Raw genomic sequence first — 23,914 nt, 5'->3', positions numbered from 1 at the left:
TTGACTGAGGTAACAAATGAAACCTGCACCCTAAAGGCCGCACCGTTGGTGCAACAGAAGGAAACCTGCAGCATAAAGGCTGCTCTGGTCCAGGCCCAAGAGGACCTGAAGCAGCAGAAACTGCAGTGGGACGAGGAAAGATCCCATCTTGTAGAAGAACAAAAACAGAAAACCTGCAGGATGGAGGAGAAACTTAAAGAGGCCCAAAAGAACCTGATGAACGACAGGTGTTTATTTGAGAAAGAAAAGTTTCAGCTCCTTGTTGCTCAGAGGGATGAACGACGTAAGAATCAGACTGAACTGAAAATGTCTCAAGAGAACACTGAGAACCTCAAACACCAGTGGGAGGAGGACAAGTCCCGTCTCCTAGCTGAACATGAGGAGAAAACTCTCCGATTGAAGACTGATCTGATCCAAGCCCAAGAGTACCAAAAAGGGCAGAAACAAGACTGGGAGAAGGAAAGGTCTGAACTACTGGATGGACACACACAAGAAATCAATAGGATGCATGAGGCCCTAACAAAGGCCAAAAAGAACCTGGAAGAGGAGAATTGCCAGTGGGAGGATTCCAGGTCACAGCTCGTTGAAGAATCCCTGGAGAGAAAAGCATCCTTGAACCAGGCACAAGACGAGCTAAAAAGTCAGCAGCTGCATTGGCAAAAAGAGAAAACCTGTCTCCTGAAGTCTCTGAGCATCTTGAAGAAGACTCTCGAGGAGAAAAATGAAGAGAATTGCAAGTCAACAGATGGCCTGATGGACAGACTACAGAACCTTGAATGCAAGGTGGAGGAGGTTCAGAAAAAGAAGAAGAAGTCTTTGAAGAAAAGGTTCGTAGGTCTTTTTAAAAGAGACAAAGAAACCACCTCTCCAACCTCAGGCCGCCTGTAGCGAGACTCTTCAGCCCTCCTGCCACACCTGCCCCCCCACCCAAACCTCCTTCATTCTACCTTTTTCTTTTTGAGTCAGGGTTAAAAAGAGCCAAAGTGGCCACACACACCTTTCCCCTTCGTTATCAACCCTGAGCAGTTATTTTATTTTCTGCTCCCTTCCTGTTAGAGTCGGGGGAAGAAGGAAGAGGGGCGTAACCTTTTTTCTTTTTCCTCTGACCTAAATGCACGTAAAAAAAAATAAAAAATAAAAAATAAAAAAAATAAAAAATTTGATTGACGTCAAACTTTCAGTGCATCCTAAGATTACTTCAGATGATTTTCTAAACATTACAAGAAACAAAGGACAATAAAAGCTATGAAAGCAATTTCTAGTTCATGATTTTATTGTAATGTTTGTCGATGTTTTATAAATTATATCTTTTACGTGCACTTATCATTTTGTAATGATTTATAAAATGTTATGCGTACAACAATAGACTGTTAACGTAACAAATTTTAGCATTACAAATAATTAACAAGCATTATTATCAACCTGCAGACAAAGAGAGTAAGTCAATAATAAGTATAACTTTATTTGTATTAACGCTAAAAAAAAAAGGTTACCAAAGTGTTTTTAAATATGCAAAGGCAAACGTCAAAAAAGCAGAATAACCCAAACCACAACGAAAAACTATAACAAGAAGGCAACCACTGATGACACACCCAAACAACAACAACAAGACCCCAACAGTAAAAGAACCCAAACAACAACCCGACCAACATCAGAACCTGAACATACAATGACTCGTGCAACAAAGGAACCCAGGACTGAGACCAAGAGGACAGAGGATGTAAGACGGGTTCACATGAACAGTTAGAAGAGATAGAAACGTATGAGAACAATAAAAAAAGAGAAATATAAGGGATAGGAAATAAAAAAAGGGGGACAGGGGGTGAAACTGTAAGGGAAGCTGTGGCTATGGGAGGGTTTGGTCATCGTGCAATGAATAAATTAATAAATACAGTCATGAGGAAGGTGGGTTGAGCTTGAAAAAGTCTCTGGGCCCTTCTTTATGTCGTAGGTAGCTATCCCAGTTCAGTGAATATTTGTCTATTCTGTGCATGTAAGACTTAAGGATATCCTTTATACAGACTGCAGTGCTGCTGAGCACCTTTCCCCCAACGAGAGGACATGAGCCATCTATTTTTGTATCCGTAGCCTCCACTGCAACCGGTCCTGAAGCTTCACTACATCACATTTCCTAGATTTAAGGGTAGTACTGAAAGATAGATCCTAAGTCATTAGATTGAGATACTTTGTTTTCTTATTACAGTGGTGTGTTTTTCCCAAACAGGCATGTAGCATAACTGTAAAGAAATGATCTTGTTTCTGATGGAGCTCAATGAAAACAGGCTGACAAAGTAAAGAGTGAATGTTGACATTTGTAGATCATATATACGCGTCAATGTTGTTATCAGTAAGTTTCAATTAGTGCTAAACGCTCCTCACGTCAGCTTAAAAATGCAGATTAGAAAACTTTGCTTCTAAAACGCATTAAAAAAAAAGTTGCAATAAAAATCTCTCAAATAATGTTCACACGTGCAAAAATAGGAAATCTATTTCTTAATTTTCTAGACTCTTAAGGAGGTATGATTGTATACATTACCACGAGTATTAGAAGTTTCCATAACACTGATATGAGAGTAAAAAGAGACTCAGACTCCCACAAGGCAGCTGTGTTTTCTCCGACACAGACATAACAAGCAGGGGTCACGCAGATCACTGATGATGGCTTTATTCCCAGACCTCCGCTGCTGTCATCCAAAAATATCCACCGACACACTTGGATACTTTTTTTCCCACCTCCCACCTACTTCTCTCTCATTCATCTTGCATCCAAAATCCTCCACTTATTCCAAGAATTTTAACAAGCAGCTTTGATCACGATCAATGACAGATAGTCATCCAGAAATTTCTATGCTTATTTTTAGCCCCACGAGCAGCTCGTCGGATGGAAATGTCTTCTCTTTACTAAGTCTGTCACAAAAATAAATATCAGAACAACTACCAACGTTTCATAGTTTCCCATTTCACAGATTCATGCAGCAGCAGATTTTCTTCAGATTTCATGTACTCAACCTGCTGCTGCTTCAGATATCAAGCTTCATATCATTGTCACATTGCAAGATTATTGTTGGCTAACCCATTTCAAACTGTATCGTCACTGCAACAATAAAAAAAAAAAGTTAAGATATTGAGTAAATATTTATGTTCAGACCAGATTTTAAGAGGAAATGTAATTCTGTCACAAACGTCATCACACTTATATTAATGATGATGTTTATAGTGTCTATGACTGTATAAGTTAATACCAGTCATTCACGCAGGACGTTTTGCATTTTTACTTTCACATTCCAACATGTGCGTGAAACAAACCTTTAAGTGCACATGCACATTTTATACATGAGGCCCCTGAAGCTTCCGTGGTAAGCTGCATGTGTGAACGCAAACATGCACATTTTTCACTCAGACTTTTTCTGGAGTTCCCCTTAAACAGCCTCCTGGTATTTATTTATTTATTTATTTTTTTGCACGAAGTCTGGGTGATCTGATCTGTGAGAACGGAGCAGGATACAATTGAGAGAATTTTCCTCAAGAGAGCGAGGGAGGTCGTAGTGATGTTTATTCCTTTCGATTGGTGAATAACAGAGAAATTCTGCACACAACTTTTGCACGATCTCTATGCACATAATGAAACAGCTGAATTATGTTTTTATTAACCAGTTGTTTACCTATGTCCACTTCCTCAAGCCTACAGTGCAGTTTCACACAATCACTGGCTTTTTCTTTCAACTGTATTTGAACAGTTGCCATGATTGTTTTATATTTTGCCTCTCGGTTTCCCAGGAAATGTCATTTCAATGTGAATTATCCTGAAAAACTAAAGTGAGGAACCAAGAGGAGAAGTTTGAGTGGAGAGGGATGTTGGATGACTGAATAGTTTAAAAAACAAAAAGAATCAAATTAAACAGTTGTTTAAAGTCCAAAGAAAACACTTGAGCAGTTTTTAAGCCTTTGTTGCCACATTCAAAAAATAATTTGCTGCTTCCACATCTGAGGAAATAAACGAGCTGCTGAGTTCGGTCTGAGATGCCAGACGACAACACGGCGCTCCTAGATCCTCTGCGCTGTAACCAATATTTGGCAAAGTCCTGCATGTCAGCACCTGCCAGGACCTCCTTCCATACTGCACATTTCAGCTCATAGGTCAGGAGTGTGTGTGTGTGTGTGTGTGTGTGTGTGTGTGTGTGTGTGTGTGTGTGTGTGTGTGTGTGTGTTTCATTCAATCAGACCATAAATACCACTTAAAAATGTTTGGTTTGCATTTGAAGATGACAGCTGCACGTGATTAGGAAACTATATGTGCTTCATCTAAGTATATGCCTTGGTATAATTAACACGTAGCTATTTAACACATAGTCAGCTATACTGGTTTATTATTACTATTATTGGTTCATCTAGCTGGAGACAGAGATATTGTGGGCTCTTATATGCAGATAGACCAAAATACCCAGCAACAGACTTTACCCCCTAAAGATCTCCATTTGTCAAATTAAGTATTAGAAAGTTAATCTGCTGAAGAAAAACAACAAGACGTGGTGTACTTTTTCTGTTTTGCTTGTTCATCCTTGATGGTATAATTTTATAATGGTATCATATAATTTATAATCATCAGCTGCATGTTTTAAGCCTTAAGGAATCTTTTATTCTAAGATTTGTTTCGCACTTTGTTGACAGACAGGGCAGTGAGTCAGAAATCAGGGAGAGAGAGAGAGAGAGAGAGAGAGAGAGAGAGAGAGAGAGAGAGAGCGAGAGAGAGAGAGAGAGAGAGAGAGAGAGAGTGGGGAATAACATGAGGCAAAGGGGACACAGGTCAAATTTAACCCCAGCCTGCCGTCTTTGAGGACACGTAGCCAACATGGGGCAGAATCGCGAACCACGAAGCCACCACGTGTTCCAAGTCTGACATTGATGACATCACCATCTTCAGATTTTGCATCCACAATGAAGTGATGGTTGCACTGAAGAGCAGCAAATGGCTAGTAAACACCAAATTAACTTCCTGCACCTATTTGTGTTGATCGCTGATGAAAATTGTTTTTCTGTCAGAAAAAGAATCTGCTGGAAACTTTCTTGCCCTCTTTGCTAATGAGCGAGCGAGACGGGTAACTTCAAACTACTACTTCCTACATCCAGCTGTCTTAGCTGCGTAAAGTCCTGCATGGCTCCCAGTCAGGAACCACCACAGAGAAATCAATGAATGACAAAAACTGAAAAGCTAAGAAACCTGCTAATGTCATGACCCAGCTCAAAAGACATGACGAAGAGAAGGGGAAACATGGTTCAACTAAATGGTGAAAATGTTTTATTACAAATAACAACCATGGTGTATACACGTCATCTGTTGAGTGAGTGTATGATGAGCAGAGCGTGTTGGATGATGTAAAAAGAAATATTGACGTCTAGGTCTTTAATACACCTGTAAGCCCAGGTGTGATGAAACCCCGCCCACAAGTCACCTGCAAGGACACAAACACAAGTCCTTTCCAGATTGCATTTCTACAACTACGCCGCAACGTCCCTGTCATGTACATTCAAAGTATTTCTGCAATGGCATAACATTTTTGTTCACCCAGAACCTCCCTGTCAACATGATTATTTCTGCTGTTAGCTGGTGCATTAAAATATGGTACATAAAGGGGATTGACACACCTCTATAGTCAGCCTGGAGTGGCCACTTGAGGAACTGCAGGGGATTTTTTTGTAGCGGCCTCTGAGATTGCTGCTGGGTGTAAATACAACGTATGTGCTGTACAGTGACAAGTTTCCCCCCAAAGTTAGAGCCGAGCCATCTCACAACAAAGATTAGCAGCTTTTGTCTGTTCAAGTTAGCTCTTTTGTCGCTGCTCCATTACTCAAAGATGACGCCATACGCCGTTCCTCTCGTGCCTCCTTTGTTCAGGGTTAGTGTTTGCAAAGGTTGCACTTCTGCTGTGGACTTTAGTTAGGCCACAGGAAGAGCTGTTAGGCTGTCACCTATGCTGATTCTGTCCCCGTCAGCTGCTGGGATTTAACTAAACACTCATTCAGCAAATGTGAATGAAGCTGTACCCATGCCGGCTGTCAGGACTGCACGCAGAGGACGGAGAAAAGATACAGGGAGACAGGGAGACAGGCTAACAAAGTACATGATGGTGTCGAAACTATTTATCCCAAATTAGGAAGGAATGAAGAAAATATTTGGCCCTTCATGTTTGAAAAGTTGAGTTACAGTTTTTGTGTCAGCGTTTGACTCTCGTGACACTTGTGTCACTTTAGCTTCTCAACATGTCTCTGCATGGGTTCACAAAAATAAAATGATATTTTTTGTTTCTCCATGGGACCAAAGGCTGAACTGAAAACTGTCTGTCCCTCTCCTTTCACACCTGTCATTTCTCATAATACAAAAAACATTTTCACAGGTGCTGAAGAACAAAAGGACTGACGATAAATGAAGATACAAAATTATCAGAATTTCCCAGGACTCAAAGCAGCAGTCTTTTTTAGTCCCTGTTGTCCAATTTGGCTCAGTGCAGTTTGTTATCACAAAACCCTGATCTCACTGACATTTCCAAAGCCAATCATATCCTTTGTCAACAGGAGTATAAGCTGGATAGCAATGGCGGCGTCAGCTGTGTAATAGCGTGAGAGTTTAGCAGCATGTGTAGCCCGCCAATAAATTCAATGGAGAAAAAGTATATGGTAAAGAAAGGATGACAATGGAGGAGTCCAGCAGAGGCATGCTCCACCTCTGAGGTCACTTTGCTACTTGCTGACATTAAACGCACAAAATATAAACAGCCTTGAAATTACTCTCTGGGGATCTGCATTATTTTTAAACATGGGGCTTTTTTGTGTTTTTCCTTTATGACTGTCTCACAGGAAGTGACCATTCTTTCAACCAATCAACAGACTGCAGACTCCCCAAAGAGTCTGCACACTACGGATCAAGGATTTTGGTATCATTCCCAACTTTCCCAACTAATTTTTTCTTCACCCTAATCGTAAACTCCTCCGTACAAAACTGAACTGGACTTTTTGTCAAACTGGTGTGAATGTGAGAATGCATCAATTTCTCTTAAACCGCTGCTTCTACGTGCCAAGTTTTATTTTATTTTATTTTATTTTATTTATTGCACTTGATCAGAATCAGAATCACTGATTCTGAAAACAATCAAACAAACACGATGGATCAAATGAAAAAATCTAAACAGACAGTATGGTTAGTTAAAATGGATATCTTTTAAAAGAAATGTGCTGGAGAAGCCAATTAAATCCAGAGGGGCTAACAGCTAACATGTAACACAGAAACAAATGATTAAAGTAGTCCAAACAAATATAAGAGTAGCTAACCAGAAAACACTCAACATGAATAAGTCTTTAAAGATGTTTCATTCACGGTTAACACACAGCTGTTTGTACACATAACAGATCCATGTTTAAAAGGTCACAATTCTTATTTAAACCTTAAATCAAAACTTTCCTTATGCCGCCTAATTATTGTTTGTTTAATAAACTTATTTTTATAAATACTTTGAATATGCAACGCTGCACTGTAACTTTTACATTTATTTATTTATATTATAGAACTGCATGTAATAGCTTATTGTATGGTAATGTTGTCTCTTGTCTTTTTTATGATCTCTTATGATGTGTTTTCTTCTTCGTCAAGATGTTTTCGATGTCCTGTATGAAGCTCTTTAAGTCTTGCTGCATGTACTAAGCTTTTAATAAACTCGTCCTGCCATAGAAAGCTTTTTTTCTCTTCTGTAAATATGTTCAGAATAGTGAGTTTATGGTCAGAAATACATTTCTTCACATGGGGTCGTGTTCCATACTCCTGAAAGTTTCAGAGTCCCGAATTCATTTTATTCCGCAGGTCTGTGAACTCATCACTGCAGGTCATCGTTGAGGGAATCCTGATCCAGTATCCACGTGATCCGCTCCAGGATTTCACTCTTCCTATTTTTAAAAACCACTTCTACTTTGGAGCATTGGGAAACACACGCAGGGCAGCAGATGACCCGGCGCAGCGGACAGGAGCGCACAGTCCTCCGCTACTCCTCCACCAGTCCTCTAACTGATGAAAGGATGGGGGACAACAACAACAGATAAACCCACCAGAACCGGATCAGGGTCCCGAGGGGGGAGAAGAACAGATTTCCGTTCACTTTGGCTCACTTTTCTTGGATTTATCCCGGGTTTTACGCAAACATGCCGTTCGCCAAACGGGTCGTGGAGCCTCAGCTGCTGTGCAGGTATCCGATCCCGAACGAGGAGGGTCTGCTATACGAGGATCTGGTCTCCGTTAGTAATGTGGCTCTATCCCGGACCCTGCGCCAGCTATCGGACCTGGCCCGGCACGCGTGCTCTATTTTCCAGGAGCTGGAGCACGAGCTCACGACCACCAACCAGCGGGTCCGGGGGCTGCAGGGCAAGATCAGCGGGCTGCAGCAGACCTGCTCCGAGCTGGACCCCAAACAGGAGGCAGTGCGTGAGTACCCCAGGCTCTTTTCATGTAGTGTCATTATTAAATGAGTTATAACGAGGAGCTGTGTGTAAGTGTGTGTCTGCGTCTCTGAGAGAACACTGCACGAGGGACACGCGCGAGGAGGAGGAACCATCATATTTGTGTTCAACTTTTTACCTTTAAAGCATAAAGCATAAACACAACAAACAACATATGAAGAGAAATGAAGTCAGTGACGTTTACCAAACGTCTTTCTTACATTAAAATAAAAGATTTTAAAGTCCTTAAAAATGTCAGAAGTTTCCGTGAGCGCGCAGAAGCCACTTTATAAGGACAGAAAAGTTCTATTTTTCATCCACCACAAACTCTTTTTTTCTTTGTCCTCCAGTTTGATCAACTTTTAAACTGTATTTAAGATGTGATAATAGATGTTGTTCTTGTTTGCATGACGTTGTTGCACGCTGCTGTGTTCCCACACTGAGGGGCGTGTGACAGCCCGAGTCTGCACACACACACACACACACACACACACACTCTTCACTGCTCTGCTGTGATAGAAAGTAAGAGAACATGTGAGGACTGCAGTCAAACATTTAAACAACGTTTAGTTAGTAATATAGAACAGAGAATACATCATCTGTAGACATGCATGGTCTCAAGAGCTCAATGCTTCTCTTTCCATTGTTTTCCACTTTGGAGTAAGATGAAGGAATTATTTGCACTTTGCAAGAACTCTGTCTGCAGTCACAGTGTCTGCATGCTGCTTAACATAACTGCTGCAGACGGTCCAGGTAAACTGAGCTGTACTGAGTTTTCAGCTTTATCATACCTCACTAATTCTCGAATGATTCAGACATTTCAAAACAAAACTTTTAAAAAACCAACGAGCAAAATAAAAGAGGCATACACAGATAGATAGATAGATAGATAGATAGATAGATAGATAGATAGATAGATAGATAGATAGATAGATACTTTATTGATCCCGAGGGAAATTCAAGCGCACATGCATCGTTGCAGTGCTCATTTGATCTTATGTCGACATTATGTCTCATAATCATCTGAGCACCAGTTATCATGTAAAGTTCAGAAAAGGACAAAAACAACCAAACGTCAAACATGATTGTGATCATCTCTACCAAACACTCTTTAAATAAGCAGTTCAAAAGAAGACATGTCCTCTCTCCACTCCCTGAAGATGACTTTTCATTTTTAATGCTTTAGCAAAATCTTGCTAACCCCTTATGAGTAATGATATCACAAACATTTTATAGGGCTGTATAAAGTGAAGTGGGAGATGACTTTACTTTAAAGCATCAACAGGTGGACAGACACAGTTCTTTGATGGGTTCTTCCCTGTTTCTTTATTCCTCAATAAACCAAATGTCTGTATGTCGTGTGCTATCTGAAGATGTTGGGCCGTCCTGACATTTTCAGAGCGAGCAACAAATCCTTTATTTGAACGTGCTGAGCTTATGTATGCTGATCTGTTGTCCCTCTGCATGTCTTGAACTTTACCTGACCAGAAGTAAGAATTCATGACCCTGATAACACAGCATGAGCCTGCCTGGCTCTTTTACTCCCTGCGGCCCCCCTCCCTCCCTCCCTCCCTCCCTCTGAGGGGGGGTTGGTGTGTGTTTATGTATAAACTTACCAGAAAGCTCTTTAAGGAAACCATGTGCACCCCTCTCTGCAGCACGGACGGTCTAGGTCCAGCAGGTCTGTGCATGTTTCTCAGACCCTGCATCCATGTGGGCGGGCGGGGGGGTTAAACTGCTTGAAGGCAATTTATCTGCAAACAAAAAAAAAAGCAGAGCTTGCCTCCTCTGATTTGAACTCTGAGACATCTGCAGAGATTTCCATGTTCCTCTTGTTTGCTCATTTGTTTTCCTCCTGACCCGTCACAACCAGCTGACCATTTGCAGCGTGCTTGTAAATCTCCTGAGTCACCCTGCTCCTATCTTGATTTTTGCAGCCATGAGCCACTTTGAGCCTGATTCAAAGGGGCCCCATCAGTTCAGATTTGCAAGTTCAAGCATCTCTCTGAGCGGGGATTCAACACAGAGCGCTAATGCATGATTACAAGTGACACTTTACAGTTTATGATGCTTTTCTTCTTCTGGCAGTGTGCACCAAACTCATAGAAGAAGCTACATGTATGAAGCCAACTCAGCTAAAGTAAAACTTTCTCTGAATAAAAGAAACAGCCACACAGTTTGTTGTTTCAGCTGCTATAACGTCAAAGCACCAAACAAGCAGCAACGTTAAAGTGTAATAAGTTCCCTGATATGTTTTCAGAGTGGAGTGATGAAAATGTTGGCATGAAAAGATCAAACCCCTTCATGCTGTACGTGAGCGTGCTGTGCTTTAAGATAAACCCCCTCCGTGCCTGCAAAAGCCTAATTACTCTTAATTGTTCCTTTAATATGAATGGTGTCAGGGGCGGCCTTAAAAAACAGACCCCCTCCCTCATCTGAATGACAATCAGTGTAAATGGAGCAGTTGAAGGCACCAGGGGGGTCAGCAGGCGGGGGCTGGGTTTTTATGACGTGGCTATGACTGCCTTGTCCCCGGGTCGGCTGCAGACGCCATATTGGATTCTGCAGAGATGTTCAGAGGGGGGTTGGCATGTAAGTTACTTTACTGTAACTTACATGCCTTACAAAAACCGTGTTTGAAAAGCCCCCTGACGTGCAGGGTGTTGATCGGGGGGGTGAAGGCGAGGTTGTGGTACATTTCAGGCTGATAGAAGCTTGAGTTGTTCTGATCGTATTCTTAATCTATAGCTTGATCCTGCCTCATTCAGCTGAGACCGCTTTCACATGTTCTGTTTGCAGCGCACTGCCGTGTGTTACTGTCACATAAATAAATACCTCCTTCTCTGCTGGTCGTGGCAGACGTGATTAGCTCCATGGTGCCAGCAAAGATTGGACTTGTGCATCTTGCTCTGGACACTGTTTGCCTCAGTGCTCCATAAGATAATTGATCCCCCCCCCCCAGCAGTGTGTGGTAAGACCTGCATGCAGAATATTTGTAACAGCTTTGCTTAATGCTGACGCATTCAGGTCAAAGTGATTGTGCAAAGTCTCTCTTTCACTTTCACTCTGTGTCATATCAAGCCTTTTATTCTATATCAACAACAGCAGCTGCACAACAGCTGTACTGAGTACACATTCAAGTCCATGTATAGACCGTCAAGTGATGCTCCCGCTGCGTGTGATTGGCGGATGTCACTATTTACACTGTGTGGGTGCTGGCTAAATGACACCAAAAGGGCTTCAAATAGTCGTTTAAAGTGTGTTTGTGGTTTTGTGTGTGTGTGTGTGTGTGTGTTGAAATAATCCATGAGGAAAAAACCTCTTCTCTGTCTCTGTTCCTCTTCCACACACACACACACACACACACACACACACATCGACACAGTGACGAGGAGCCTGGCATGTGTCCTTCAGTTTGAACAGCCCATCAGTGTGTCGCTCAGCACCGTGATCAGGTTTAATGTTACACCATGTGGCTCCGTGTGGAGAGTCGGGCTTTAATACTTGTATACGGCAAGTGGCCCTCTGACTTCTTCTAGTGAAGGAGCACATTCCTAACGGTGGAGCACATTCCTCGGACAGACCGAATGACTCAGTGTGGACTCCAAGTCCCAGAAACACACACTAAAAAAGAGCATTTGTTTCACACAAACTTCAGGTCACACTGTTGGCTGCTTATTATAGATACAACCAGGATGCTAAATCCATCATGCATTATTGTGGTGGGCTGTGTGCAGACTTACATGACAGTCTTGTGACTGTTAAACGTTTTAGCGGCCCTCGCTGAGCCCTGTTTTGACATAATTCGAGGTCTTAAAGCCGCTTTCAACATTTGAACTCCTGGAACCTTCTGAACGGTTTCAGGAGGACGGCCCCTGAAATCTTCCAGGACTGGACCCTCCAATCTGACTTCCTGTCAGATAGGAGGAGAGGCCGGGGTCTAACCCTCAAAGTAATAGTTGATATTAAAGCTTCAGTACCGCTCAGTATGTGCAGATAAACGCTCTAAACGTTTGAACATGAATTTCCAAATGTGCATTGAAAGTAAAATACTCTTTAAAGAGTAAAAAAAAAAAAGGATAAAAACCCAGATACAAGAACAAACACAATCTGAACGTGTTATCTCTCAGATAAGTACTCAGTTTGTTTATTGCACTCGTAGATATCAGTGTGCTCTGATGTGCAGAATTCACATATTTGACATATTTGACTCACTTATTTAATTTAGCCTTTTCCAGTGATGCGTTAATAACAGTTGCATGCAGACAGCATCCTGTATGTTCACTCGTGCAGCTCTGTGCCTCACACGTAGCATGTTATGTAGAGACAATTCTCCACTGTTATCTCCACTGTTCAGCCTTTCTGCGTACTTAAACAGGTCCAGAGATCGAACGCCGTGTAAAAAGCCCCCCCGTGGTTTCCATCATATCCGTCTCGTAGTTGCACTCCACGCTCGTTCTTCTCTTCAGCTGTGTGACGATCACGCAGCTCTGTGAGCCTCGCGGCACAGAGCAGGACACCACATCAGTCCGTCCTGTTTCATCGAGCCAGTCCAACCATTACTGGAACTTTGATTTATTAAGTGATGCTGAAACTGCACGTCGATGCACGATCTATACCGGGTCAGCTGATGTAAGGAGTCACATGAGCGCTTCGGACAATGCAGAAATGACAGTGAGTGGAGATCAAGAGCTGGCCACTTGTCGGTCTGTAAAATCTGTTCTTTTCACCCTTTCATTGTTTTGAGTCAAGCATTGTGAACGTGTTTGAAAGAGATGATGCCACGATCCTCTTTTTCAGGGTCGATACAGCGAACAGAGACTTTTCATTCTTCTGACAAAGAAAAGAAGAAGAGTTTCAGTAAATGTTGAATCCCGTTTGAGAACAGGATCTCCTCCTCTTTCTCTCTTTCATTATCAGAACTGTGAGCATTTTTCTGCAGGTCCTGACAACCTGCCTGGTGATATAGTACCCTGCTAATTATAGAGCAGCTTTCAAAGGCTGCCTCATTTATTCCTGCAACAACCAGCCCCGCTCTTCCCCTGGTTCCAGACAGACAGCCTTGATGTCTTATCCTATCCATGCAGTGTCAGATCCACTTCCTCACAGCTCCACTTCAGGACTCTGACTCTGCATTTCTGGGACCAGTCTGAGGAAAAAGTCCCAGAATAGGAACAAACAGACTTCTTTGTTCGACGTTCTGCTCTGTAACTTGATAGTAAGACACAAGGTTGTCAGCTTTAGCACCGTTTTTGTTTTTACAGCAGAATGAAATAAGAAGTGAACCAAGCTGAACTTTCCCCTCTGCTCGGCCTCACCAGCTCTGAGTGCAACTCTGCACCTCAGATCCCCGGTGCGCCGGTCTGCTTTGTGACTGAAGTGGTTTTTCTTGAACCGTTTTGTCAAGTCAAGCATTCCAACGAGCCAGTGACCAGGAAACCACAGTGCTCGCCCGCACTTCTGGGACCTTCACCCCACGAGTGCTCCCTTAAATTGGCCCTGGATGGCTGCTGTGATTAGGGGGGAGATCGAGGAGGGGGGTGGGGGGGGGGGGAGGTTGAGTCTGTGTTTGTTGATGAAAGGAGACGTTTTGTTAAAATTAAGGGGAAGCTTTTTCATTGCTTAGTTTGCTCGAGGGAAATGTGTGAGTGATTACACTTTACATTCCTGTGGTCGGACCCTCCATGAGAGCAAGTGCTCCCGAGTGTGGGCGTCCACACACTCTCCTAAAACCCTGCACCCGTCTCCTTCTGTATATTTTCAGGTAGAAGGACCAACAAATGTGTGGAGGGGGGTTCAGGGCCTCTCTGCTGGGAGGTGTGCGTGTGAAAGAGTCCTGTTTTTGTAACGTCAGGTTCTTCCAGACGAAGTTAAGCTCGAGTTTGTTGTCGGTAAGAGTGCTTTGTTGTTTCAGTCTTTATCAGCTGTCTCTCTGCCCTGAGGTGTGTGTATGTGTGACTCTCAATGTATACATAGACCAAACAAAGCACATTTGATTGCCCCTCTTCGATTACACATTCAGACCTGACTGGGAGTAATAATCTGCGGGGTCGCTGCTGGTATCTCCTCTGGATTCTTTTGCCAGACTTTCCTGTGAAGGTTGTGTGAAGAGAACAAAAAGCTCCAGCAACACTTGGAGTATAAAGTTCAACGATGCACTTCGGCGTGTGACCTTGATGCGTCTTGGTAGTTGGTTGAAGTTGTGCCCGGACACACCGACTCTGCTCGTCTCAGAAGCATCGATCTCACGTGATAAATACTCGCCAGCAGCTCGCTCTGCAAGACAAACAACCAGTATTTACACACCGTCATCCAGATTTGTCTTTGAGTGTTTGCCTCGTGTGAGTGCGCCCTAACACGACAACTCAAGCCTGTCCTGAAGTGAAGATGGGGGGGTTATAGTCATCTACCCCCCCTGACCTTAAAAGCCAGCTGACCTCAAAGCCCCTCCCCTTCACACTCCCCCTTCACAACACAAAAGAGCAAACAAAGCCGCCCTCATCTCGCTTATCACTCCAACTCTAAAGACCCCACCGTCCAATTAGAGTGGGTTTAACTTTTGACATGATCCTGAATAACCACAGGTCAGCTGACAGGCGCAACCAAGTCCTGGACTTGGGTGATTAAACCGTCAAGAACCAAGTCAACCACTAAAGCAAGTCTTTCAGAATCCAGATCGTCACACAGAGAGACAGACAGCTTCAGATGTTTTCAGTTTTCTTTGTTTTAAACCCTCATGAACTGAAACTTTGTGTTACAGTCATAAATCTGCATGAAAATCACACTCGGCTTTTCAGGAATGAAACGTGAATATGTTCTTTTATTTCAGTGCTGTAACTGAGCAATCTCCAATATTGGCCCACATGAATCTATTGTTGTACGTTGTTGTAAAGTTTCATCCATGTTGTAGTTTGAATGTCATCAGAATCTTCAAATCAGATGAATGACTCTTTAGTCATTGGACATCTGGGGGACGGAGAGGATTTATTCAGTGTTGATCATTTCCAGGATTGTGTGATCTTAAAGGAGTAGGTCATTCCACCTTATTTACCACTATGAAGGTTTATCCTCTGATGGGCTCACTGCCCAACACAACTGTAGTGTTGCTTAGTATGTAAATGATGTGAAGTGAAAGTCGGTTTCAGGAGTCTTCTTGCAGATACAAGTCGTCCCAAGAGCGTATCATGACTGATTCAAAGATGGTGTGATCTGTCCTCGATGTATTTTGTGTCCTGGCTCCGCTCACCTGTGTGTGTGTGTGTGCACTGACACTGACGTCACTGTTATTCTCAGTACTGTATCGAAGACCACCGACGCCCCCCCCCCCCCACACACACACACACATTTAAAATAAACACACATGGGAGTGTCCTTTTAAACGGACTTTCCTGCAGCATACAGTTTACAACCCTTCTCTGCATTCTTTTCCATGGAAACCTGCAGAAACATTGACAGCTCACCGGGCTGTAAAACTATTGTCAGCTGCTCTTTGTCTGTGCCGCTGTGAGCCAGAAGCATTTCAGGCCACCTGCGTCGGTTTCCTCTCCCTGTCTTTAAATGATATGATCTCCCGCTCAGCTTTTGTGCTCCTCCACGCAGTCTCTCTCCTCCCCGATCAGCAGCCTCACAAAGACAGATTTAAAAAATGACGCAGAGGAATAATTCCCACAGAAATGTTAAGACGCATCATGGGATATCTGCAGGAAGAGATGATAAGAAAAAAAAAAGTTGTAAAAATTCTTATAAACTGCTTTTTTACGACTGCAGGAGATGAATTGGTTTGTTATCTGGTGGGAGAGATTAGAAGGAAGAGAGAGATGAAAAGATCTGTTTAAGAAGAAGCTCATATTAAGAGAATCCTCCCACAGTCTTTAAAAGACTCCAGAAAAGAAAATGTTGATAATCTGATCTGCAGTGAACAAGTTAGGGATGTAAAATCCAACTTTTTCAACAGACACTTTCTATGGAGAATCTCCCGGCCCGTGTGGAGGGGGAAGACGTGAGCTTCAGATGACCTTGTATTTTAACAGGAAGGAAGCACGTATGTGAAGCAGTCTGAGCCATGCAGGTGTTTAGACTGGGATTTAACTGGAATGTGAACTCCCCTCACCTCTCCTCTGTTTACCAGCCGGCGGATCAGCCGGCTCGACTCTTTAAAGCTCGGAGAGTCTTTTCATCAATCATCCGACCATCACAGGCGGGATGCAGGAAACAAAGCACCTGTGGATATACGAGCGTGAGGGACGGTGTGCAGACAGAGGAAGTTAGATGCTGTGGATTTCCCTTCACACGTAAAGTGTCTGCTGTTTTTTTTAGTTATGTTGAACTGATGTTGTCTAAATATAACTTACTTTAGTCCCACAGTAGAACTTCAGCTGAGTAACTTTTCCAAGCCCAAGACCAGCACTCGACAACCCGCTCGCTCAGCCCAAAATTAATCCAATCTATACGAGGCAAGTTTAGGCACAAGGCAATTCACAGTGCTTTACAGACATAAAATCAATCAATCAATCAAAGTTTAATTCTAGAGCACATTTAAAACAACCTTGGTTGACCAAAGTGCTGTACAGGCAGAAGTCACACTATATAAAGAAAGACAATAAAAACAATTAAAATACAATAAATAGGAAAATGAAATAAAAAGAAGAAATACATAAAAACAGAAACACATTAAAACAAAGCTTTAGGAAAGAGTGCAACAGAAATTCAAAAGGAATCATTAAAAGTACTCGATAAGGTAACACCTTTTAATGTGTATTTCTAATTGAACGCCTGAGTGAATAATAAAGTTTGAAGGCCTGATTTAAAGGAGCTGAGTGTGGCAGCAGTCCTCAAGTGTTCAGGGAGTTTGTTCCACAGGTAAACTAATCTAGATTAAAGGGATACTTCACCCATTTACATGAAGCTGTGTATCAATAGGAACATGGTAGTAGTGTTGAATGGTCGTGAATCCAGCCCTCATTTTGCCCTGAGACGAGAAAAATATGTTTTTCTTTGCTTGAAAGTTTTCTTCATGTGATGCAAAAAGCGTCATATTGCATGATACACAGCTTCATGTAAATGGGTGAAGTATCCCTTTAATCAATTAGGAGGGAAGAAATGCACCAGGTTGCTTTTAGTTCTAAAAGCCAGTCTGCGTCTTTCTGGACTGTGCTTTGATAAACATGCAGCAACATTTAGTAGTGGCAGGACGTCACTCTTTAACACATTTATTGCACTCAGTGAGCTGCATGTCAGTGCGTAAAAACAGATTCTTTCTCTGACAGTCTCCAACGTAAAGAGAAACCAACTGAACAATGGTTGAACTACTTTATACTCTTCTCCGCTCGCCTGCATGAACTTTTCCTCTCTTGCTGTTTATACAGCAAACACTGTTACTCACTGCAGGGATATAAAGACCAAAAGTGTTCAGTTCTCTGCGGACAAGAAATGATGTTAAAAGAACGAAAGTGGTGGACCAAGTACCAGATCCCCCCCCCCCCCCCCCCCCCCCCCCCCCCCCCCATGCAGCGCTACGGTGACAAAATGTGCCTTTATGCTAATGTTATGAGTCAATAGACAGAACCAGAATATCAACAAGAACGGAGGAGAACATACTGAAGAGCAGAAAACAAAATGCAGCCGCTTCAAATGCAGCAGAAAAATGATGAGGGAGAAAACGTCAGGCTGTTTTTTCTTCTCCAATAGTGAATATGGCTAAATCGTCAGTCTGTCGCCTTCTGCCTGGAAATACTCCTGATTTGATTCGGTTGGTTATCTCACTCAAAAAGAATCAGAAGGTTCACTTCAACTTCGTCGTAATAAAAAAAGTTAAAAAACCGTTTGTACCATTTTACGTTTTCTGTCCTGTTTGTGACTAATGTCTCTCTCATTTAATAACCCAGCCTGTCGTCTCTTTAAACGACATCCAGACTCCGTCTTCACGCTCTTATCTGCTCCCTGCTGTGTTTGTTCGGACCTGTGGGCTCTCACTTGTCACACTGATTTACACTTTTAAGTGCAAGTGGAGGAAGGCACCCAGTATCAGGCTTTTAAAGTGTTTTGTGAACGAGCGTCTGTGACCTGGATACAAAGTTCGAGGTGTGCTGCTTATCGTCACTTCGGCACCTTTTCACCGCTGAACAGCGTCACTTTGACACATTAAGTGCGTCTCCCCTTACTTTAATCTATACTGAAGAAAAGTTCTGTTTTTGGAAAACCAATGAATCACTTGAATCTGCTCGTAGAGATGTGCGTCCTCCCAAAAACACGAGGTGTGACCCTAACAATGACCTGAGGAGCCCACGCAACCCGACATGAGTGGACAAGTCTCCTCTGCCCGGCTTATTGTGCAATCAAGCACGCGCGAGTTCACCCTGCTGCACTAGCTTTTGTTCCTCCCTCCTTTATCCCCTCCTCCTCCTCTGGGACGTTTCCTCGCGATCCGGATTCATCTTTTATCCTTGCCAGAAAATTTCTGTGCCTGCCCGCTCCCTCAGGCATTTAGTATACTTTGTTCTCCTCCTCTCTGGGCTTCTGGGCCGCTCTCTATCTCTCCTTCTCTTTTCTCACGCGCGCTCTCTCCATCTCTGTATCCCAGTTTCTTATTTTGAGATTCAGCCAGACTCACTCCCAGCAGCCCCACTGGGGAGGGACCATGGAAACTGATGACCTGCTCTCCATTATGGTCTGCTTTTTAGTTATGTACTGAACTAGACATTGACTAAGGGTTGTCAAAATCCTGAGAAATTCTTAGAAACCTCACCATATCACAAAATCCATTATTGTAATTTCCATCTGAAAGAACCAATGCAAAAAAAAACCTTCACCTCTTCATTTATATTTTGAACCAAAGGCTGCCACATGGAAAAGACCGCACTGTTTAAATTGCACATTTACATTGGCAATGTATTTGAGGGCCTGGGATTTCTATTTTTCTGGCTGTAGAATCAAATCAGACATCTACATTTCAAATGACAAACCTCTGACTGACCAATAATTAACCCAGGATTTATGACTTGTATGCTTAGTAAATATATATGGGTTAATATTTGATTGATTTTTGGATGACAGGGCTTTATTGGTGAGAGACTGACCTCCTTGTTTTATGGTTTTGTTAAACTTCACTGCAGTCAAATAAGTAATCAAATGTCCTCAGGCTCTGGGAGAGTTGCAGGGTTCATTTGATTTCCTAGTGTATCCTTTCTGTTTCCATTGTGGCCAAAGTCCCTGATAACATGCCCTATCAAACCCTCCAAAGCCGTCCTTTAAAATATATTCCTTAGAACTACAGGAAACAGGAAATGATAACTTGCCGTCATACATTCCCACGTTTCCAAAGAAAATGATTCGTTTTCGCCTTGAAAAGCAGGATCCGGTTACCTGCTTAAAGATTTCACTGTTGACTGGGCACCTGGAGGGAACTTCCACTGACATATGAGCCCTGAAAACATTCAGTCAATGTGATCCTGTATTGTTGTGTTTTTCACAATGAAGGCCCAGAAAATGGTTAAAACGCTTAGAATACACCTCTTTATATTCCAACATAGTGTCTTCAAAAATGTCTAACAATGAAAGAATGCTCTCGTTTTGTCAGAACAAACAACAGCCGTGTTTTTATTGAACCTTTACGTGGCAAAAACAGAATCAGTTCATCAAGTGGATTAAAGAAATCCTCCCAACTTAAAAGTTTTGTAGTACAGAGAAGCCTTTGTTAGCCGTGCTAACTGGGAGGTTCCCAGCGGCTAATTTCCTTCACTTCCGTCAAGTCGACTCGTCTGACGTAAAGAAAACAATTTATTGAAAATGCTAATTACTTTCCCTCACATTTATCACATCACATCCATAAATCACATTTAATTGTAGTTTAAAACAATTCAATTTAAACGTTGAACACAACGTTGCATTATTCTGTGGGTACCAGCACATTGTTTTGTTAGAGTCAAGCTAACGCCAGTTGTGCTAGCACCACCAGCCTTCAGTCTTACAGCATGCCTGTGGTGGTTACACAATGCTCTGCTTGAATGGTTATAAGCCAGTTTAACATGGCCCAAGCCTACATACAACTTTATCTCCAATGTCTACATCTAATCAATTCTCCCAAATGGCTCCACCCTACGAGATGGGTTAACTGGATCTACAGTCTGAGCTAGTGCCGGGTCGCTGCGTCACAATTCAGAGAAAACGTTTGACTGGCATTGAGGGCCTGAATTTATAAAGACATAATTAGCTTAACCAACTAGTAATTCCTTTTTTATTATTTGGACAACTAAATGTGCAAATGTTTTATTTTCACGGCTGAATTGAGTATCGACCATTTTCACATCGTTTAACTTCACATTTTTTGTAGGGGAAGAGCTACAACATTTTTTGGTGTCAGGCCATCCTTAGAAAAGCTTGATATTCTTGTCAGCTTTGCCGTATGTGTATAATCTCTGTGTCCACATTCTCCGAGCAGGGGACTATTCTGGATGGAAAGACTGGAAGAACTAGAATGAAATAGTATTTGGGACAATCCCAACTTCTGCAATCAGAGCTCCTGTTGGATTTTTATGATGGTTTGCCCAGTCTGTCCTGGCAACCAGGCTCCACCAGGCTCTTAGCCATCCGAGCAACATACTGCAAGAGCTTCATTTTTATTTATACAATGTTAGATTAACACAACTTTTCTATTTCTCTTCTGATTCTTGCTGCAAGAACAAAGGATATGGAAAATTGCGCCCAATGCTTTCTAGAACTGTTTGTTGAGGACAAACCAAACATAATCTACAGTATGAGACGGGAAGGAAATCTGCCAGGAGAGATTTTTTTTTTTTCTCCGGCTCAGTTATTTTGGTAAAGTTATGAATGCTGTGGGCAAAAGTGAAACCCAGGAATCAACAGTGAATACCAAACTCTAACCGCGGCCAAGAGGAACAAAGTTGACTTCAAACAGGAGACGCTGTTTGAATTAGCCTTTGATGCCACCGTACAAGGTGCATGCCAAAGGTCATTACAGCTTTTAGTCATATTATTACCTCATGAAATATGACCTTGTGGGAAGAAGAAACTAGCTAGATCCACTTTGGCAGAAGGGTTGTCACAATAGCAGAACGTTTTACTTTGATAATGAAACAAAAAAATACCTGTTCAGACACCAAGACGACAAAAATCAAAAGTCCTACAGGCTCCCAATGGTTGGTTATTTCTTGTTCTTAATGACCACTACTAAAGGTTACAGGCAAATGTCCTATTGGTTCTGATACATCACCAATGCATAAATGCAATGCAGAAAGAGCTCTCTCTCTTTTTCTGTCACTTTAATTTTTATTAAATATCTGACATTTTATTTTCAAGTTTTACTGCTGCTGTTAAAATAAGAGACACACACTTTTAAAACGTTGCATACAAAGTTATTGAGGTGTTAAACATGTTCGTCACACATTGATGACATTTTGATTTAGGGTTTTATTGAGTACACTTGTTTTCCACTCTTTTCCCTTGAGAAACAGTTCCTGGGAATAACTTTTTATATGGAGTCATTGATGGGAAATGCGAGGGCTGTCGGCCACTGTTGCATCATAGAGCAAATGGAGAGTCAGGCCACTGTGGACTGTTCCTGTCAGGGTATCTGAAGAGAGTTTCCCCTCCCTCAGGCTGCGTCTAAAATGGTAGTGGGACATGTTTGGTGCATTGGGCGGGGAAAGTACCTGAGGGTGCTGCAGTGTTGTTCCCAGCCGAGACGCCCCATCTGGAGCCTGCAGCGCTGTGGACGGTGGCTTTCATTAGAGGCACGGACTTTCAGTTAGACTCGCTCCTCCTGCATGAATTCTCCTGGGAACGCTGCTAAACTCCAAGCAGACATCAGGGTTTGTTTGTGTGTTTCAGTTCTGTCTGTAACTTTTTCCTTATGCAGGATGCACTTTCCTTCCAACTCTCTAATGTTATTACGCGGCCCAACGTTGCCAAACAATTCCAGTCAATGTGAGACTTGTTTTACAAGACCAGTTTTATACGTCTTATTATGAAACCTATAAATCCTACCCACCAGGATTCTTTTGGGTGACGGTACCTAAGTCTGTCGGGACTTGTGTTGGGATCCGGAGGGTTCAGCTCCCATTGTGGAAATATGGAAATTGCTCTGGTTGCTGGAGAGATGCCAGTGCACTGCCGAGGTGCCCTCGAACCACTAGCTGCATTGATGTTCCTTCATGTGCAGCCCTTCTCTGATACATGGATTATCTCTGGTCTTGTTTTGCTATACCACAGAGAAAATTGGATCAAGTAGTCAAATTGCCAGTCAATGAGTAGTCAAGTTTCATTATCAGTCAATGTGTGGGAAAATGGGCCTTGTGCATGATAGAGACCTGCACGTCTCCTCTCGGTCTGACTGCTCAGGAGCTGGTTTGTTTTTTGCTCACACAAGCTTTTCTGGACTCTGGGGTGATGAAATCACCTCAATCCATATTTGCTTTTTAAGGTTTATCGTGCTATTCAAACACTACAAATGTGACTAGCTGTTCTTTTAAAGCAGTTTGGAGGACACGTTTGCTTGTTTCCTGATTTCTGACTCTATATATAATCAACAGTATCAGTCAGACAGATCATGTAAAGACAGAGGACCAGCTAAACTGTCTTTAAGCAGATGGTCACACCACTTTATGTAAGTGTATTTGCACTGAAGACAGTCTTTCTGGGCTTACATGTCTGTCAGCTGCAGGGCGGGAGAAGTGCTCCATCGTGAGTTAGATTTTTCAGAGGACAATCGGTCCAACAAACTGTGTGGAAATCTGATCTTTTGCTGCCTTAAAGAACAAAGACGTGCATCAAGAATGAGTCTTAAATGTAATATCAGACTCATTTACTGGAAAAAGGGAATTGATTGTTGAATCCACTGGCTGGGGATAATATAACCGCATTTATTGAGTACTCCCTTACATCCCATTGCGTCCAAAGTACAATCACTCTTGTGTGGACTTTAGGATTAAACAGGAGAACCTACTACATCAAAAGCTGGTCCCATTACCCAGAGGCTGCACCCAGAGTCAGACGATCCGTGTCGAAAAGACAAACACGCACGCAGAGCCACATGTCTGCCTTGAGATCCAGACATAAAGGCACTTGTGCAAATGAAAATGGAAAGCAGGGATTGAATGGCTGCCACGCTGAAAGAGAGCAGCATTGGGGGAGAAGGCCTTCAGTCGCAGGCTTATTTGTGCATGCGAGCGGTGAGCCAGCTGGCCGACTGCTGGGAAGGTTTGTGTGACTCATTACGTCTCGATTGAGGGACGCGAAGTCAGACCACACTCCACTATCAGAGCTCCGAGTCTACCAACTGCCTCGAACACGGGAGTCAAGGTCAAGGCCCCCATGCTGGGAAAACTTACCAAGTGCATCACGCTTAATATAAGAAACATTCATCTGACTAGTCCAGGTAACTTTTTACTTCAAGCTATAAAAAGAAGGCATGAGTCGCTCA

General features: G+C 42.6%; 2 protein-coding genes across 3 annotated transcripts in view; one reads left to right on the top strand and one right to left on the bottom strand.

The window, feature by feature from the left end:
• Positions 1–23,914, bottom strand: part of cltrn (collectrin, amino acid transport regulator) — an 81,407-nt gene that overhangs the window by 43,732 nt on the left and 13,761 nt on the right. The window lies entirely within an intron of this gene.
• nhsa (Nance-Horan syndrome a (congenital cataracts and dental anomalies)) overlaps positions 7,958–23,914 on the top strand; it is a 70,300-nt gene continuing 54,343 nt past the window's right edge. For both annotated transcript variants that reach the window (XM_079350744.1, XM_079350745.1), the window contains exon 1: positions 7,958–8,464. In XM_079350744.1, coding sequence (XP_079206870.1) covers positions 8,185–8,464 — 280 coding nt within the window. In that variant the 5' untranslated portion in view covers positions 7,958–8,184. The remainder of the gene's footprint in view (positions 8,465–23,914) is intronic.

The sequence above is a fragment of the Symphodus melops genome (genome assembly GCF_947650265.1).
Source record: "Symphodus melops genome assembly, chromosome: 8".
NCBI classification, from domain to species: domain Eukaryota; kingdom Metazoa; phylum Chordata; class Actinopteri; order Labriformes; family Labridae; genus Symphodus; species Symphodus melops.
The sequence above is the reverse complement of the archived record's forward strand: the minus strand, read 5'-3'. Positions and strand labels throughout refer to the sequence as shown.